At 27.7% G+C, this 20,066-nt stretch overlaps 2 protein-coding genes across 7 annotated transcripts; one reads left to right on the top strand and one right to left on the bottom strand.

Annotated features, from left to right (window-relative positions):
- Window positions 1-252: 252 nt before the first annotated feature.
- Window positions 253-8,279, bottom strand: LOC149884237 (uncharacterized). Of its 2 annotated transcripts, XM_090098828.1 has the most exons (7): window positions 8,122-8,243; window positions 6,266-6,359; window positions 4,387-4,516; window positions 3,426-3,540; window positions 2,677-3,165; window positions 1,856-1,911; window positions 253-1,635 (listed from the first exon to the last, which is right to left on the bottom strand). In XM_090098828.1, the coding sequence occupies exon 7, from the start codon at window positions 1,111-1,113 to the stop codon at window positions 391-393; it is 723 nt and encodes a 240-aa protein (XP_089954954.1). In that variant the 5' UTR covers window positions 1,114-1,635; window positions 1,856-1,911; window positions 2,677-3,165; window positions 3,426-3,540; window positions 4,387-4,516; window positions 6,266-6,359; window positions 8,122-8,243; the 3' UTR covers window positions 253-390. The 2 variants fall into 2 exon arrangements, with proteins under 2 accessions (XP_089954954.1, XP_089954953.1); XM_090098827.1 differs by having other exon boundaries at window positions 253-3,304; window positions 8,226-8,279.
- Window positions 8,280-10,395: 2,116 nt separating this feature from the next.
- Window positions 10,396-19,823, top strand: LOC145186178 (DNA ligase 3-like). Of its 5 annotated transcripts, none has more exons than XM_090096944.1 (24): window positions 10,396-10,858; window positions 12,388-12,494; window positions 13,498-13,545; window positions 13,804-13,893; window positions 13,999-14,078; window positions 14,179-14,256; window positions 14,423-14,681; window positions 14,792-14,857; window positions 14,988-15,056; window positions 15,233-15,295; window positions 15,413-15,492; window positions 15,693-15,780; window positions 15,872-15,949; window positions 16,643-16,678; window positions 16,913-17,000; window positions 17,103-17,245; window positions 17,325-17,399; window positions 17,490-17,636; window positions 17,929-17,959; window positions 18,139-18,329; window positions 18,408-18,548; window positions 18,704-18,789; window positions 19,154-19,220; window positions 19,452-19,678. In XM_090096944.1, exons 1-24 carry the CDS (start codon window positions 10,696-10,698, stop codon window positions 19,557-19,559), a joined length of 2,382 nt encoding a protein of 793 aa, XP_089953070.1. In that variant the 5' UTR covers window positions 10,396-10,695; the 3' UTR covers window positions 19,560-19,678. The 5 variants fall into 5 exon arrangements, with proteins under 5 accessions (XP_089953070.1, XP_089953074.1, XP_089953071.1 ...); XM_090096948.1 differs by having other exon boundaries at window positions 10,706-10,858; window positions 14,423-14,517; XM_090096945.1 differs by lacking the exon at window positions 12,388-12,494 and having other exon boundaries at window positions 10,706-10,858; window positions 19,452-19,823.
- Window positions 19,824-20,066: the final 243 nt, after the last annotated feature.

Genomic DNA, 20,066 nt, shown 5'->3' with positions numbered 1-20,066 from the left:
AAAATAAAAATCTGAAAAATGAAAAATGCGGTTCAGAAATTATATACATAGATGAAAAGAGCAAAAATACACAACTACTCTTTGGTGCCTAATAGGAGAGGGTGGGGGTGGGGGTGGAATAAGCGGAAGGGGGGGGGGGGGGTTTGGAAATATCACTAAAACTTAATAAGCAGGGGGGCTGGAATAAGCGGGGGAGGGGGAGTTGGAAAATTTCGAGTTTTTTTAAATACTTAAAGCAATAACTAAGTAATGTTTTTGTTAATTATTAACATATATATTAGTGTCTGAAAACAAGTAAATATATAATAAAGAAGTACTAAAGTCCAAAGAAGAAATATCAACAGAAGTCCAGTTCAAATAAGTTTCTCTCTTTACATATTTTGTAAAATATCAAATGTTACCCTCGTTCTCTTGCTCAACATCGGTATAATCATGAGCCTCTTTTATTCGTTTCTTGACGCTTTTTCGAGCCTCGTAAAAAGCTGATTTAATTTTTTTTAGATGTGGCTTGAAAATAATACTAGTTTCATTTTCCTCAAACACCTTCTGCAGTGCATCTAAAAACGTTGCGTCCTTATTAGTCAATGGATCATCTGAAACATTTGTCAGTGATGGAATGGTATTGGAAGGATTGGCTGTAGCTTCAACCGCCACAGTTGGTGTTAAATCAGGCTGTGTTTCAGCATTGTTCTGTTCGCTATCACTTCCACTTTCGTCACTTGTGCCATCAGTTTCATTTCCATTTTCGTCTTCTAATAAGTAACGATCGTCCTCGATATAATCCAACAATTCCAAACCCTCGTGGTTTCTCCGAATACCTTTCGGTGGAATCAGGTTCTTGATAACCGACTGCAGGTTTACTGACACAGGTGATTCTGTTAGCTTCTTTCGAAATGTCTGCATGTCACTGCCGATCAGCACAAACAGTTTGTCTGAGACCAGGTGATCTTCCGATCCATCTAATGAACTGGTAACGAACGGTTTTTTGAATACCTTAGCAAAGTCATCTGGAACGTCTCTCCAAGCAGAAAAAAGCATTTTGACCATATCTTCGCGTTTCGGTGAAGGGACTTTGTTTTTATCCACTTCCAGCATTTTCAACATCAAACCCATTTCTTCGTGTCTGTTAATGCCTTAAGACGGCGATGTAGATCGGTATCATTTGCTTGAATGAAACCAGTGATACCTCCACCCATCACAATTAGAATGTAGCCGCGTTGATAAAGAGCTTTTCTAACTTCTTATTTCTAACTTCTTATTTATTTCTTATTCTTTTCTAAAAATTTTTCGGTGGACAAGAGGAATGATCTTGCAAACGCTCTAGGTCGTTGTATAAACGGGATGCAAGTTTAATTGCTTTTACGAATTCAGGGTCGTCACCTTTTGCATCGACCAAATCAGTATAAAAGAATCGGACAGACTTTGGAACATATCCAGTTGTCGGTTTTATTGGCACGTGTCGTTTTCTTTTTGCATCGTATTTCGTCTTTCCTTTGTTTTTTATCACTTCGGCATCGTACTCTTCTTTGAACTTTTCCACAATTTTTCCAAGCTCCATTTTTTCTACGTTACTATATTGGCTTCTTTCTGTCCTTTTAAAAATTCTTTTCGTAGTCGCCATTTCGTTCTTACACTCTGATATTAAAACGTATACAAGTAAATAAGTACTGTAAATGATATGACGTGACGATAGAAAAAAGAAAATTTCTTTTTTAATGAATAATGACGTAACGATAGAAAGAAGAAAATAGAACGTTCTTTTTTTTTAAAACAAAGTTTTTTGAATGAATGATATTACGTATGTATGTGAACTAATATATAAAAAAGGTCAAAAAGTCAATTAGACTCAACCTACCACATGTCTAAGGCTGCATAGTAAAGACCTGCCAAAAAGCTAATTTATGATTCAAGCTAAAAATTAAATATTGGATAACAACATTTTATGACCACCGTGAACTTCCAAATGGTAAAAAACGTGTAATAAGAATGGCTTAGAATCAAAGAAAAAAGAGTGTTGAATTATGTACACCATTTATTATCTGGATAAAAAAGCAATTGTTAAAAACTTTTGGCGATTGTTAAAAACTTTGAACAATCGGTTCGAGACGGCTCAAACTGAAATTGTGACCATGAACCACTAGAGATTGAAAATCAAATTTAAGTTTAATAAAAAAACCCAATTCGAGAAAATATATAACAACTCTTGAAATTCTAATCATTTACATTACAAAAATAACTGCCTAATACTTCTATTTGAGAGTTTTCAATCTACAAAAAGAGATGTTGCACATAACACTTAAATTGCACAGACATTTGAACAAAAAACTTTATTATCCAAACTATTTTTGATGAAAACTAAGAAAGATGTTTTAGTCTCATCAGCTCCCAGCATCATCTCAATATTAAATTATAATTTGATCATTGATATTGATTGCTGAAAATTATTTTATAATTTTACTGCTTTATAGTTTTATATAGGGATTAGAAAACCGGTTTCCAGAAACTACAAAAATTTCAGAATCCAAAAACCAAAATATTATTTTCAAAATCAGTTTTTGGATATAAAACTTTTGTTCAAAATTTGCCTGGTTATTTGGCAATTTTAAAACACTTTTATTGATGTAACTGCATAGAAAACATATGAAAATATTCAAAAAGTCTATAAGGGCAAATCACCAGTTTGGAAGCACTTGTGCACTCAAAAGAACTTGAATTGGCCAAGTGCAAGCTCTGCGACCAAGAATTGCAAAGGAGGAAGCACAAGCTCCATGATAAGCCACCTCAGGATAAAGCACAACATCAGTTTGCTGCTGCTGCTTCTCTTATGAGGAAACTCGAAGTCATCAAGTCTATTGACTCATTTTTTAAAACGAAGGATCCTATTGATGCTTTTTTTGGCTTGTTTTAAGTGATGGGCTGCTCTTTAGTGTTTTCTCAACTATGAAAAGCAATTATTGGAGCCTTGAAATGATCAGGTTACATGGATCCATATCAGCAGAGATATGTGTAATTGTTGATGAGAAACTGAAAGAATTCGGGTCTTTTTGCTTGTGATATTTTCACAGTAACCACAAACAGAACCAATATGATGAAAATTTGGTAGCTCCATTTTACCAGCCCATCAACTGTTTTGCACACAAAATCCAATTGACTGTCTGCAACATTCTATATAGGAAAGAAGATATTATCACACTAGGATGTGACAGAACTCATCAAAAAGATCAGAAAATTTGTCAGATTGTTCTGAAGGTCTCCAGTTAAAAACGACATGATTCTGCAAAAGCAGCTGCAGCTAATCTTGACTCTAAAACACATTGAAAAAGCTTACTAGATATAATTTCAAGATTTGCTACTCTTAAGAAACATGTTTAAATGTCACTGATTGAGTTATTCTGTGAAATTACAATTTTTGAGTCTGGATTTACCTTACAAAATCTAGTAAATGCTCTAGAACCAATCAAAGTTTGTGCTAAATCACTTTGCAGAGGAGATTCTAATTTGCTCTCATCTGATGGCATTTTGAAGTTCATTTTCAAGCAGCTAAAAATGAAGGAAAAACCTTTAGTCAAGAGCTAAATATTTGCAAATATTTCTCAGACCTCCTTTTTTTATTTCCTCTTCTTTTTATTAAACAACATTAAAGTGAATCAAAAAAATTTTTCTTCCATAAAGCAAACTTTAATTTCAAAACTTTAATTCTTAAAAACTTAACGGTACTCAGTATTTTTTATAATCATGTATCTTTTATTGTTAGGTTATTAAGAATATTGTTCTTTTTTTTTTATTACTTTTTGCAGAAAAATTTGCACTGATGAATCTTTCTAAAATTTCTTTAACATGGATTTTCTTCAGTGTCCAGCAGTAATTAGCTAACTCTTTGAAACTTTTGAATAAAAATCTTATGATGATTTATTGATTAAATTGAAAATAAAGTTCTCGCTGTTATCTTTCTTCGGATACATTTACTTCTTTTTAATTTTGATATCTTCTATGATGAATATGCTGATAATTTTGATATCACTATGAAGATGCAAAAGATAATAAAATATGCTTATACTTTTTAACAAATTATTTTAAACTTTAGTAAGTAATAAGTAATTATAAGCCAAATAATAATGATAAAAACAGTTTTAATACAAGTTCATTTTAATACAAGTAAATGGAGACTTTCATATTATCATGTCTTCCTTATTTTTTTGGCTTACAATTTTCTTCCATGTTTTAGTTTGCTGTTTACAATTTCATTTCCAAAAAACTTTTCAAAGTTTCAACCAAAATATTTATTTCATTTTTTATTACTTTTTTTTTTAAATTGTAAACGTTAAACTTTTCCTTATTTTTCTCCTATTTAATAAAATAATACTAAACTTGCAGAGCTTTGCTTACCATTTTCCTTGATCTGTGAAAGTGATGTTTTAAACTTTTGTGTGATAATATGTTCCAATGCACTTTACAAACATTTTTGCAAACTGTGTAAGCTGTCCAACAGACAGCACTTTCTGTTATGCTTTATTTTCTGAAAGTCAATGAACAAAAAATGGATATGAAGTTGCACAAATTTATAAACATCAAAAAGTTGATATTTACATTTATGTTTAAACTCACAATACAACACTACAAATTGTTATCAGGTGGACATATTTATAACTTATGGCAACGACTGCATTTCACAAAACAGTTTCCAAAATAGAGATCTGCTGATCTAACAAGGCAGTAATGATGAGACCATTGAGCTAAAGTTAATTGCAATGTAAAAAAATGTTTGTTTTTTTTCTAAACCCCACTGATAAAGTTAAACTTGATCCTTTTTCTTTAGCACACACCTTCTCCACTTATAAAAGTATTTGCTGACAGGGAATTTCTTTCAGTAAAGCAGAACTCTTTGGATCAAGTTTTTTTTACTTAAAGAACAGTTAGCAAAATCTTAAAAAAAAATGTAAAAGATGTTATTTTTATAACTATTTTTATACTGCTATTAGATAAAGTCAGATTTAATTTTGATAATATTTAAAATCTCAACAAATTTTTTACTGCTTTAACTTTTTTATTAGCCACAGAAGTAAAATTGAAAAAAAAAAAAAAAGGGAACTGTTTGTATAAATCTTTAAAACCTTTTTTGCTGAGGATTATATTTAAAAGTGACTAAGGCAAAAGAAAAATTATTAAGAAATTTTTGCTGGCAATGGTACCCAAGAAGATTAAAAAATAACAATGTATCTGTGTAAAAACAGTTACTTGTAAAGTCTTAAAAGAATTTGAGGCTCCTCTATGTAAAAGATATTTTAAATACACATCTAAAGAAAGAGAGCAGAGCGAAACTTAAATCAAACGGAGTTAAACTGATTAAACTTACAAAATAAAATCTTGGTCGCTTATTTCTCAGAAAGAATAATGTCTTGCTCATTTCTCATTTCTTTGTGAATTAGTGAGCTCATTTCTCAGAAAGAATAATGCTTTTGTTAAAAAAAAATCTAAAGGAAAAGGGGGGGGGGGGGGATTCTCTAAGAAAAAATATACTTATATATAATTAGCTAATGTTCTTCATCTCTTTGTGAATTAGTGAGCTTTTTAACTTAATATATATAAGTCAAAAGTCATTTTTCTAGATGTTGTAAGATTTTTAACAATTAACCAGTAGTTGCATTATTTTCTACAACTAAGATCACACCAGCAACTGTTATAGTGATTAAAATTACATCAGTAGCTATAGTGGTTAAAATCATGTCTACAACTAAAATCACATCAGCAACTGTTATTATAGTGATTAAATGCTGAGGAAGTGCAGCAACTGAGAGATAATTGTTTGTGTGATTGCTCTACATGTACTCATAACTTCAGCAACTACTACTGCAATTATTGTAGCAATTAAATCTAATTAGATTACAATTGTATTACATCTTTTTTTATTATGACTTTTTTAACTAGAAAAATCATTATAGCTGGTCCAATCAAGATTAAAACCATTTTAATCTCAGAAATTATTATTGCAAAATATTAACTAATTATCCTAACCACAATGATTATATTTGTAATGCTAAAATCTAAATTAGATAGTGACTACTGTAAAAAATGCAAACAAAAGTGCACATTTTTAAAATCAAAAACGTAACACCAATTAAAAATTAACAACCAATTAAAAGCTAAACATAAAATAAAATGTTTTAATTAAAATAATCAGTAAAAATAAATGTAAAAATTGTTAAAAATTGTTAAAAATTGATTAAAATGCTAAAATCTACAAGAATGCTAATGTTATTAAACTTACATTATGATAAAGATTGGTTTTAGCAACCATAAACTTCTTTCCAGAAAGTCAAACATCATAATTGTTATCTATCTTTTGTGTTCTAATGTGATCTCTGTTGATATAAACAAAAATGCATTAGGAACAACAACTTTTTTTTCATTCAAAATAAATTTTTAAAAATAACAAAAACTTTTTCTTAGGAAAAAAAAAAAAATTTTGTGAAAACTAAAAAAATTATTTCTTTTCTTTTAAAAATTAATTTTAGTTAATTTCAGATAATAGTAATCTTAATGTAGATGAAAAAAAAAAAAAAAACTGCATGAAACTAATAGCAGTTATAAACGAGATGATCATATCTCAAAATTATTTTAAAAATTATGTTAAACATAGTAAGAAAAAACAACACTACAACCCCAACAGCTGAAACATTTGTAAAGTTTTAGCTCCCTTTAAAATTCTGCACATCTAGTGATATTTTTTCCACTGTAACATTGTGGAGAAGTAGACATGTTTACAGTAATGCAAATCAGCTGTTTCATTCATAAATGTTTGCCGTTTGTTTAGTTTATTTATTTTGGAATTTGTTTAGTTTATTTAACTTGTAAATTCACTTAGAAAAATACACTTTTAGTACTATTTTTGTTGCTTGCCTGTAAATTTATGGGTAACATTCTGATATCTTAAAACTCAATTTTTAGCAAAACACCCATAGATGTTTTTACTGGATTGAAACACTGGATTGAAAACATCTTTATAAATAATAAGTAAAACTTTTGATTTCTAAATCTTTGTCCACTTTGCTGCACTATATTTACTAATACCTTTTGCATTGATTTTATTAAACCTATTGCTAGGATAATTACAAAGAAAACTAAAATGGGCTTAGAATAAAAAATACTGATCTATTTTATTTGTTAACTGTTATTGGCTTGTTTTTTGCTGCAAACGATTCTTTAAAACTGAATCAAAAGATTATAATAGCAAAGCTTTATACAAAGTTAAGTCAATAAACGTTCAATATTTGATAAAAATTGGCATAAAAAAAGGTTAAGAAAATTTTACCAAGGCATTTAGTAAAATTTTAAATGAAATTAATACTAATATTTAACTGTGAGAAAAAAAAAAAAAAAAAAAAAAAAAAAAAAAAAACACCATAAGCTTCACACAGCAGGCTAGAAAAACAAAATTACTTAGTGAGCAATATTTTATTCTTCTTTTTTTTTTTAAACCACTTTTATGATTGAGAATGATAATGATGTAATTGGGCACAAATTCTCAAATTGGGCAAAAACTTGCATTATTCTTTTTAGCTTTTTTCTTGTTAACAATGATAATAAACTTTTTACTTTTAAATCATTTGCATTTAACTGAAGCTTTATATTAATCCAATCTTTGAATGTAACTAAGTTTGAAAATTAAAATTTAAAACATCAGTTAATCAAATTATCTTTTCAAAAAGATCATTATGTTTTAAAGATGTGATAAATGTATTTGATGACATGATTATATTTTGACATAAAAAATTTTAGTAGATAGAAATAGTCAATAGTTAAAAACTAGGTTATCTTTGAAACAAGTATTTACAGGTGTTTAATAAATATCAGTGTAAAATTAAAATTTATTTCTTAGCTTTACTCTCTTAGCTTTAAAGATACAAACTAAACCAAAACATATTTAAATTGAGTATTAAGTCCTGTATTTAGTAAAATATTTATAGTCTCCTGATTTGAAGGCAAATTGACTTAGCAAGATTTTTTTATGAACTCAATTTTTATTTCTTTAGTGCATTTTTTTAAACTAATACAAAGTAAATTAAGATTTCTTGCTTATCAGCTCTTCATTTAGAATTTGTATCTTCATGTAGAATTGCTTACCAGCTCTTCATGTAGACCAGACCTTTTCAAAATATGCCAGAAACCTTCAATTAGGTAATATACTGGAAATTCTTATTTTAGGCACTTGAGGAAATTATACAGACCTGGATTCAATTGGATTTAAATCTAGTGATAGAGCTAGCCAGGGCATAAATTTTGGCGCTACTCGACTTTCTCCCCCCCCCCCTAATTTTATGATTGATTCTGATAGAGAATTTTATGCTGATTAAGAATCGTATAAAAACATGGGTCTCAAAATCAATGGAAAGTGCTCTAATTCGAAGTCAAAGTTGTAAAAAATCCCACTAAAAACCCTAATATTCGCCATTTTGAAAATACTAAGTTAATGATCTTTTAGCTGACAAAAGCAAAACATTAATAGCATGGTTTTTACGTTAAAAAATTCGTTAAAGTATGTTTATCTTGCGCAATTTTTTGTGGCAATGAAAATAGCCGTTTTTTGATTTATTAGAGAATAAACTATATTGCAAGTAATGTACTTTTGTAATAAATTTAAAAAAAAAATTCAACAGTTTTGTTTCCTAAAAGAAGAACTTATGAAACTTAGTACATAGTTGTTCTATCACATGTAAAATTTAGAAAATGTAACCTTCAAACCGTTTTTTTAATAAAAAAAACCAGCGTAGGATACAATAATAATTATTCATCAATTTTTCTACATTCTCAAATTCTACGTTCAACCTTTATTTGAAATCTTCCATTAATTTCATTTCGTTATAACACTTTCGTTACAATACTTTAAAATAATAATGCTAAGGCTTATGGAAACCAGGTCTGTTTATTGCGCAATGTAACGGTAATTAATTTTCGTTAAAAATGAAAGCGTTTTGAAAAAAAATGGCGAATATTAGGGTTTTTAGTGGGATTTTTTACAACTTTGACTTCGAATTAGAGCACTTTCCATTGATTTTGAGACCCATGTTTTTATACGATTCTTAATCAGCATAAAATTCTCTATCAGAATCAATCATAAAATTAGGGGGGGAGAAAGTCGAGTAGCGCCTAAATTTTTTTTTCTTTCGTCTTTCTACATAAAAACACGTGGAGAAAGTTGAAGTAAATAATTTTCGCGGAAAAAAATTTTTGAGGACCCCCTGATCCTACGAAATTATGACAAAACTCAGCCTTATGAACCGTCAATAAGGTTTTACTGCTTTCATGTACTATGGTGGGCCGATAAAAGGCAAAAAAATTTTTCCAAGTCGTAAAACTGCGAAAAAGTTATGCATTTAGGAAAATTAATAAGGATAAAAAACTGAATAAAATTGGTTTATAAGTGGTTTTTACGATCATTTTTAATTTTTTTAAATTAACCTCTTCCCGAATATGATAATTTAAATTCTAATGTATTACAACCACAGAAATTATAAATTATCGTGATAAAACCCATCAACATTTTCTCGGTCACCCATTGCCTTCATAATTAATGAAGTTTTGAAAAAATTTACAAATTAAAGTAATTCTTTTTATATTTCGAGTTATACTAAACTCAATTCGAAGGCAATTTAACTTTTTCCGTCTGATAAAAGCATTAGTTCAGGAAACATTCAAATTAACCACAACATACAAACGACTGGTAAAAAGCTAAGAAAATGTTGTTTTTTTTTTGTTTTTTTTTTTAAAAAAAAATACTTTCTTGAACTTCAATTTCTGACTTTAATAGAAATTCTTTATTTTTTTTAATTTCTAGATACAGTTAGTCTGAAAATCAAGTTCAAACTTCATACAGAAATCAAATGAATAAAAAACTTCTCTATTAGAGCAAGTAAACCTTACTAGTTTGAGTAGTTATATGATGGTTAATGAGTATCCAATATATTTGCGCTATACATATAAATTCCGTGCTGCAAGTGAATAATAAAAAAAGAAGCATACCCTGCCTCTTTTCTGTTGAGCTAGATATGAAGCTGTTGGTTTTTAGCTTTATTGGTGGCTTTGACACTTTATGGCTGGCTTAACACAACAACCGCCGTAAGTTGTGACTAAGACAGTTAGCTAAGGCTTAGAGCTGATACGGCATGAGCCAGCGCAGCATAAATTTGAGACTGCTGATTACGGCTTCAAAAGCCTTAGCAGCGGGATTTGTTCTACCCTGAGCAACAAACCATATTTTAACACAACGCACAGATATTTTATTGTAGAACAAAGATCACTACTCAAATGATAAGCAAAAATAGATTTTAAAAGTGTATGGTAGTCTATGACGTCTTAAGAATTGTTTCTAATTGGTCCGTATTTCTGTAAACATCAATTACAGCTTTTTACTTGTTTTCCACAATTCCGGGCTTAAATACTGCATAACTGATTACTTACTTGTTCAATCACAATATTTAATCTATAAATATGTAGGCATGTTATGTGCTAGATCTTCCCTCAATCGCTAACATTCTTTAACTACAAATACATTTATTGCAACATTTTCTATATGTACTACTACCAATCATCCTTATATTCATAAGCTTTGTTAAAAATTTAAGAATTTTTTTTTTTGTTTGTTTGTTTGTTTGTTTTTTTTTTTTTTTAATATTACTTTACACAAAATTTTATTTACTGATGCATAATTTTAAATTTATAGTAACATTTTATCAGGCCTACACAATGTCAGTTGATTCATTCCACAGCTTTTGTGAGCTTTGCAAAAGTTTAGCAGATGAACCTAGTTATAATAATAAAACAGCCATTATAAAGAAATTTGTTGCCAGTAAAAGCACTGAAGGTAATTTATATCTTTTATTTACTGTGTTTTATTGTAATTTCAGTTAATAGATGTGTTTGCAGACACTATAAATTTACAAGTTCAGACTATGTAATTAGTTAGTGATACAAATGGTTTGTTACTATCTAGATTAGGGTTCATTACTTTCTCGACATTTAAATATAGTTCTTTCCTATATAAATTTACTAGTTTAGACTGTATAATTAGTTAGAGATGGAAATAATTTGTTACTATCTAGATAAGGTGTTCATTACTTTCTTGACTTTTAAATATAGTTCTTTTTTGGCCATGATTATTTTTGTATGAAATAATCATGGTCAAATAAATAACATTTCAAGCTGATTTATTAGAATCTTTTACAAATTTCTAACTAATAGATAAAAATAAAGAATTCTAAATTTAAAGATAAAACAAATTATATAATAAGATAAATTGTTGTTTGATTCCTGTGTTAAATGAATTGGAGGACAATTTCACCATTGATATTTTTATTGCTAAACCACATTGCTTTATACCTATTATCTTCTTTCTTTTTTTTCTAACTCTCTAAATTCTTATCAAATTGCCCAGAAATAAACCCTGGTCTAGTCTGCTCTGCAGACTTTTAATTTATTAACTAAATCTGAAATGCGTGTACTAAGAATGGCATTAGCCAAATATATTGTATGAGCAAAGGTGCAGAATTGATTGAATTTTCCAGCTTGCTTCTGTAATGTACTTGTTTTCATCTGCAAGTCCAAGTCTAAACTATATTCAGGTTTTTCAGCTATCTTACTCTATTGTATTTTCCTCATTTTTGCCAGTTTCCATCTTTCTAAACATTAATTATAATTCTTGATGTTGTTGCTTCTTTTCACCCCTGTTGTCTTTGGTTTTCTGACTTGACTCTTTGTTGTTGACTCTGGTAACCTATCTATCCAATGTACTACTTATTGTCATCTTTCAAAAGGATTGCTGATCTGCAACATAATCTCTCTCCATCTTGGACACATTCTCTCTCCATCTTGGACACATTCTCATAATCATCAAGCTCAAACATGGACTTTCCTTAGAAAACTTGTCTTATTTTTGAAAAGAAGATTGAGATTTAGACACTTTAAATTCTTACACCTTCTGGCAGTTGGTATTTGGATTATACTTTGATGCTTTTCATAAAATTTAAGAATTTGGACCTTATTTGTGCTTTTTCAATAGTTGTTAAGGAAGCACATTTGTAAATTTTCAACTTCCTGAAAGGATGTTTAAAGGCAACTCTGTTGGCTGATCAAATGTCAACTGATCTTTTGCTGTTTAGATGGTTATCATAATTTGCAATTGACTATTGATCTTTTAAGACATATTAAGAAAAATAGAAGCACTAAATAAATGTATTATACATGAAATTGCATTATGTATCTTTTATTGTCTATAAAAAATAGAAATTCCTCTTTATTAGTGATCAATTTGTAATTAAGTGAAAATGTAATTATTTTTAAGAAATTAATGAACTACCTTAATATATAAATAGCATTAATAAATGCAATATTTAGGCAAGTATAATGGTAACCTTGTATTACTTGCAAAACTTCTTTTGCCTGGTGTGGAAAAAAGAATTTACAATCTTAAGGATAAGCAGTTGTTGAAGCATGCCTCACAGGTAATTTTTTTAAATGTCTTAAAATTTTAAATGTCTTAAAATTTAAAATTAAAATGTTTTTAAAATATATTTAAAAATGACTTAATTTTCCTATATGTACCATCAGTTTTCTTTATTTACAAATATTTTTGGTAAATTACATACAAAACACTTTTTATCAAATATTCTCCATGCATTTTTGTTTTGCAGAAAGAGTTGTGCTGTAACACATTTATGATGCAAAACAAATCAAATATGAAAATCCTAACAATAAATATACATTTTTATGAATGGATATTTATTTTCATTATTACTATTCTTTTGATATTTCCATAAAGAATTGTGTCCTTAAGCTGTATAATAACATGTTAATGGTCATGTTTTGAAGCATCAAGGAAATTTATTTAAGATTATTTCTTTTATAGAGATTACATTTTATAAGATTTTTTGTTTAGGAGATTACTTTAATAAGATTACTTTAATTACTTTAAAAATTACTTTAAATTATTTAATAATTTAATAAGATTACTTTAAAAAGAAATCTTATTTCTGTTATGGAGATTACTTTAACAAGATCACTCTTAGCAAGATTATCTCTGAAAAAATAAGATTTCTATGACGGAGATTACTTTTAACACGATTATTTTAAACTTTTAATAAGATTTGTTTTTATAAGAGAACCTATCAAATTCAAACTTCCACAAGGCTTAAAAACAAAAATAATTGAACCACAAAAATCAGAAAGTAACTAATTACCCATTTTGGGATAATTGTATTCAAAGTTTTAAGTTAACTCTAAATTAGGTTAGACATACTAATCCATTTCTAATCATTTCATTTTATTAGCAGTTGTTTATAAAATAAACCTTTTTAAATTTCTGTACCAATTTAATGAAATTTATCCATGAATTTATTTTTAGTGTTTTTTGTAGGGAATCACAAAATGTTTGTTTTTATAAATTATTTCATTAACTTTGAGACAAAATATTTCTTTGAAAGTTTTAAATAAAATAAATATTTCTAGATTTTTCAGGCTGACCTTCAAGAGATGAAGCTGCATCTGGAGGAGCAGGTAGTCTATTTTAATGTATTTATTTTAATTAACTCTGGAATGTAAATACTGTGGTTATTTAAATGAAATTATCACAATGCAATAGTATATCTTAGTTTACCCTTATTATCCTTTTTTGCAAATTTACACCATTTTAATTCAAATAATAATAACTAATGATTGCAACATAAATTATATAACTTTTTTTTAGTTTTAGAAGCAAATCTTAGAAATTAATTTTACACCATCTTTTAATCTCTGATGTATTTTTTAATTAAGGGTGTTGTTTCTGAGACAATTCAAGAATTTTTCAACCAAAGTTGTAGCTCAGTAACACCACTTAAGAAAAGCGTGCTTACTATTAGTGAGGTTTGTATTTTTCATTTAAATAATCTTAATTTGTTTAAAACACCATTAACATAATCTTTTAATTACTAATTAGCAATAATTAATTATAAATATAAATTTTTTCAGGTTGACACATATTTAGAGGAATTGTCAAAAGTGACCAAAGAAGACGCACAAATAAAAGTACTTGAAAAAATCTGCAAAAGGTGTGTTTAAAATGTTTTTCTTTAAGCTCATTAGTTAAAGTTTTTTATGCTTTTAATTTTTTGCTTGCTTCTTGTTTCTTTAAAGTGTTCTTGTTTTAAGGAGTACAGCAGAAGATCTAGGCTTCATTATTAAATTGATTAAGCATGATTTGCGAATGAACACTGGACCAAAACATTTGTAATTTTATTCTTCATTTATTTTTGTTGTGTTTCTGTTTTTACTTTTTTTTATTATTTAGACAAATTTTAATTTTATTTTATTATTTTTAAGTTAAATATTTTTTTGCAACTTTTTAAATACTTTAAGTTAAATATTTTTTTTTAAATTAAATATTTTTTTGCAGTTTTGATGCACTGGACTCAAGTGCTTATGCTTTGTTCCAGGCTTCTAGTGATTTAAAAGGTGTTATTGAAAAGTGTGTTGAGACAAATCATGAAGGTAAGTCTGTGCCTGGCATAAAAATGACACTTAATGTTCAGACATCTATAATGACTCCAATTAAACCCATGTTAGCTGATGCTTGTAAATCTATTAAACAAGCATTTAAGAAATGTCCTAATGGAATGTATTCAGAAATCAAGTATGATGGTGAGCGTGTGCAGGTAAGATTAGAAAATAAAATCATGTACCTTTTTGAACTGTGATACTGAAGGTAGCATGATTACATGTTGACTCAAGTTATAAGTAAAAACATCTTTGTTGGATTTTGTAGGTACATAAAAATGGTAATAAGTTCCAATACTTCAGTCGAAGTCTAAAAGCAGTTCAACCTCATAAGGTATTAAAGTATTAAATTTTTTCTTCAATAAATTGTGGAAATGCAAAAAGTTGCCACAATTACTTAACTTTTTTTTGAAGTGTGAATTGTTATGTTTAACAAAGAAACAATATAATGCATGATGTTTTAGATATCAGATATTACTCAATATTTGCCACAAGCATGCCCTAGTGGTGACACTCTTATTTTGGATGGAGAGGTAGTCAATTATATTACTTATGACATTGTTAGCTTAGATTTATTGAAAATAAAGAGTTTGATGCTTTCAAAATAATTGCTGTAATTATCTCTTAATTATGGAAGATGGATAACTCAAATTCTCCCATAATTGTTTTTCAGTATTTTAGTCTCCAGTTTTTTTTATGTTTATTTCAGGTTCTTCTTATGGACACTAAAACAAATAAACCTTTACCATTTGGAACACTGAGTATTCACAAGGTTAAATTTTGTCTTTCTTTATCAATTTCGTTTATAAAAAGTACATCAATCAGTAAAGAAATAACTTGTTTACTCTTTTTGTTGGGTGATGTGTTTTTTTTTTTTTTCATGTTTTAGAAGTCAAAGTTTACAGAAGCAACAGTATGTTACGTTATATTTGATATATTGCAATTCAACAATGAAAGCCTACTGAACAAGTAGGCAATTACTTTCATAGAAACTTTAATAAAACTTTATGATATATTTTTTTAAACTTTTTTAATATTTTTTAAAGTGTATTAACTGTTATATCATAATATTTCAATTGTTTTACCATGTTTTTACACTGTTGTAGTATATTCATAAACCTTTTTATGCTTACCTAGTCATAATCTTTATATGTATTGTTTGTATGTAGGCCTTTATGTGAAAGACGCAAGATTTTGCTCCAGAATGTTAAAGAAATTAAGGGCAGAATTGTTCTTTCAGAAATGAAGGAAATTAAAGTAATTACTTGTTTATTTACTTACAAATATTTTGTTTGCTTTGCTCAATTGTTCTTTCCATTTATCACAATTTTTGTTTTTGTATATTTAGAAAACTGAAGAGCTTCAGTGTCAATTAAAAAAAGTGTTTGCTGAAAATCTTGAAGGTCTTGTTGTCAAGGATACAAAAGTAAGTTATGGAAAACAGAACTCATTTGTTTCAACATATTTTCTGAAATTAATTTAAATTACAAAAAGAAAATGACAATAATAATATTATGTTTTTATTTTGTCACACAAATGAGTTATATCAATTGAGTTAATATCAAGATTCTTTTACCTGCATATCAAACAAAATTTAGTCTTTATTGGAAGAAATATAGATCAAGAACTAGGGGTGGGAGTTAAGGTTAGTTTTATTCTAACTAAAATTAGTTGACTAACTTTTTAGTCTTACTAAATTTAGTCAACTAACTTTTTAGCCTAACTAAATTTAGTCGACTAATTTTAGTTAGACTAAAAAGTTAGTCGACTAATTTTAGTTATGATTTTTTTAGTTAAGTTAGTTACAACTTTTAGTGTTGGTCACAACACTATCAAGAACATGAATAAAAAGACACCATTTTTTAAGTGGTTTGACCAGCATATATGTTCTAAGCTTAATAAAAGATAATTATTAGGATGTGAATTGGAAGAAGTAAAGCCGTCATTAAAACTTAAAAAAAATTAATCAAGAATAGCTTTAAATAATGAACAATTTAAAAAAATTAGATAAAAACTGTTTCAAACAGTCCAAATATATTATACATTATCCTTAGATATCCTTAAAATTATATATATACTGTAAAATTATGTAGTAACAAAAGTTTTATTTGTTTTTCAGAGTATGTATGAACCTGGAAAAAGGCATTGGTTAAAAGTATTCTTTTTTTTTTTTTTAATCTTAAATTTTTCTACTGAAATTATTTGTGCTCAATTAACTCTTTTGAAAGAAAAAAAATTAATTTGTTAAGTTTTTATTAATATGTATTATGAACAGTTCATGTAAAAAGCTCATATACCTTATGAATTAGGTTTGTGAAATGAACGAATATAATACATATTATAAGATATGATAAAAAATTTTATATATATATATTTTTTAAATTGATAGATAAAAAAAGACTATCTTCAAGATGGGGCCATGGCCGACACTGCTGATCTTGTAGTGCTTGGTGCTTACTATGGCACAGGAAATAAAGGTAGTTAACAAAGAAAATACAAAAATTTCTGCAGCTGTTTCCACAAAAAAGTTTTATTGATTTTTTAAATTTTTATTTTAATTAATGATATTTATTCTTCAGGTGGCATGATGTCTGTATTTTTGATGGGTTTATATGACGAAAAGCAGAAAAAATGGTTAACTGTTGCAAAATGTGGTAATGGTTTTGATGATGATACAATAAAGAAGCTACAGTCATCATTACAGATGAAAAAAATATCTAAGGTTCTTTTTTTTTTTTTCTGGTTCTAAATTGACTTCCTCTTTAAGAATTAAGAATTAATTAGTCCCTTAAATCTTATAGGATCCAGCTAATATACCATCTTGGTTGGATGTTAATCGGTCTTTAATTCCTGATTTTGTTGCTGTAGACCCTGAGGTAAAATAAAGTTTTGTTTCATACTTTTGTTACATCGTTTGTTTACTTCAGTTATATAAAAAGTAATTATCATTATGGATTTTTCTGTAGACTTCTCCTGTGTGGGAGATAACAGGTGCTGAATTTAGTCAATCTACAAATCATACAGCAGCAGGAATTTCTATTCGTTTTCCGAGAGTTACAAAAGTAAGACCAGATAAAGACTGGAGAAGTGCAACCAGTTTACATGAGCTTAAAGTACAACTTTTTGGGAATTTTTAGTTTTTTACAAGATTTCAATTTCTTGTTTGTTTTTATTTGCTATTATACATTTATTTATATGATTCTTTAATATTCATTATTTGCAACAAGTGTTTTGATTTTATTTATTTACTTTTTTGATGTTAAGAGATTTTAACATCTATTGTGGAGCAAAAAAGTTCTGATTTATATTTTAAGGTTCTATGATAAAAGGCTTTTAAAAGACCACTTTAACTTTTTTTACTTCTCTAAAAATAAATTAGCTTTGTAAATTATTTTTAATTTTTAGAAGTTATACCAAGAATCAAAGAAAACAACAGGTTGGTATGTTTTTCTCACTGTAGATTTCTTGTTATAATACTAATGACGCTATATCTTAGCTTAAGGTAGATGACGTCAGAGACTTTGATGAGTAATATAAGTAAAAATTGCTCTGTTAAGTTTCTTTTTTTTTAAGTGTTAACCATACAGTTTTAAGTGTTATTTCTTTATTAACTAGATGCATCAGGCCAAAACAATTTTGAGGATTCAGGTTCACCAACCAAAGTTTCTCCAGAGAATATAACCCCATTACCATCTTCTTCAGTAGATCTTCCTTCTGAATCATTTAAATCCTCTCACAAAAGAAAAGCGGAATCTGAAGATGATCAAAGTTTGTCAGCAAAAAAAAAGAATGCATCCAACAAAAAAGTATCTTTGTTTACAAAAAGTCATGTCGATAAATGTTTATTTTAAAATATATATTCAACTTTCATTTACTTATTTTAGTCAGAAAAACCTCAATGCCAATATGGTGCAAATTGCTATCGCAAAAATAAAGAACATTACAACGAGTTCAGCCACTCTGTACCTAAGAAAACTAATAAAATCACTTTAAAAGAAACTATTGTTGGTGACAGCAAAAAAATGGTACTTTCTATGATTTTTAGCCCATCTGATTTTTCGTAAATACCAGTAAATTGCAATTAAGAGCATTTGCTGCAACGTCTACAAAAATTTTCTGTTTTATTTCCCCTGCGTTTTGTTTAGATTTGTTAAAATGTCAATTTCACATTTTATTTTAGGAATTAGAAAATATTTTCACTGGGTTAATGTTCACAATTTCGAAAAACGTAAAAGAAGCTAAAAAGTTGAGAAGATTCATTGTGGCGTATCTTTTTAAATGTTTGTGTATTTTATTGTCTGTTAAATTAATGTTAGTAGTAGTGTTGTTGTTGATATCATGTAGTTTATAGTTTATATGTTGTTGTTGCTGTTGATACTGTTATTATTACTATTTATTATTACTATTTATTATTATTATTACTATTACTATTACTATTATTATTATTATTATTATTATTATTATTATTATTATTATTATTATTATTATTATTATTATTATTATTAATTATTATCAATTTCTATTTTTATTACGCAACCATGTAGAAGAAATGTTCGATAGTAGTGATTAAATATAACTATGATAAAATATGAACTATAAAATTAAATTTATCCTTAAATGGACGTAAAAGCTACGATGGTGAAATTTCAGAAGATTATGAAACAAAGTCTTCGAACTACATTGTATCGGAAGAAAAGGTAAGAAACATTGCTACTTAAAAGGAGAAAATAAGTTTTGTTCAAGGAAATTTTTCTCTTTGTTTATACATAAAATTTTTCGTAAAGGGAGAAAAAGATCCTTTTTTTTTAATATAGTTCGTGTCTTTTAAAGCATTAAACTATGTGTTGATTTTTTTAAAAAAACTTAACTTAGCGATTTTGTCAGTGTTGTTGTTTTATGACTATATTTTGTCTTTTTTTTTTTTACAGATGGATGATCCTAGCACACATACTGTTGTTGTTAAACCGGAATGGGTTTGGGCTTGTGTGAACGAAAAAAAACTAATTGCATGTGATGAAAAGTTCACATTTGATTGAACTTCTTCATTTACGGAGTTACGAACGTAATAAAAATCGAGAATACCTTTTTCGTTATTGTAATTTATAATAAGCAATCGTGTAGTGTTCCCTTTTTTATTTAAAAGTTTTATAGTTAGAATTTTTCTAAATATTAGCATTACATTAAAAAAATATTATAATTATTTATATAATAATTATAAAAAACATTATAATTAGTACGTAGTATAAGTATAGTCACATTCACAATTTTTATGTATAGACTTTTACATTTTTCAGTTTTAATGAGTTGTTCTTTTTGTTTTCTGATTATTTTTCATCCCTTTGTTAATTCCCTTTCTTTCTTTTTTTTCCTTCAAATAAACCGTTAGCTAATTTTAGTTGATTGATTTTCAACCACAACTATTATCGCTTTTTTACAATGGTGCTTTTTTACATTTCATGATTTGTTTGAGCTTTTCAACTTGATTCTTCAGCTTGATAAGGAACCACAAACTTTTAACACAATTACTTATACTGATTAAGTAT

This window comes from Hydra viridissima, unplaced genomic scaffold (assembly GCF_058129835.1).
Source record: "Hydra viridissima isolate aposymbiotic clone 2 unplaced genomic scaffold, HvirCarnegie_v1 scaffold_9, whole genome shotgun sequence".
Taxonomy (NCBI): Eukaryota; Metazoa; Cnidaria; class Hydrozoa; order Anthoathecata; family Hydridae; genus Hydra; species Hydra viridissima.
This window is presented reverse-complemented; position numbering and strand designations above follow the sequence as displayed.

Coding starts and splice junctions, on each gene's coding strand:
- LOC149884237 (XM_090098827.1), bottom strand. CDS start 1,113: ATGGGTTTGATGTTGAAAATGCTGGAAGTGGATAAAAACAAAGTCCCT.
- LOC145186178 (XM_090096944.1), top strand. CDS start 10,696: ATGCATAATTTTAAATTTATAGTAACATTTTATCAGGCCTACACAATG. Junction 16,679..16,912: donor GAAAAAGGCATTGGTTAAAA/GTATTCTTTTTT, acceptor TTAAATTGATAG/ATAAAAAAAGACTATCTTCA. Junction 17,637..17,928: donor CCAGTTTACATGAGCTTAAA/GTACAACTTTTT, acceptor TTTAATTTTTAG/AAGTTATACCAAGAATCAAA.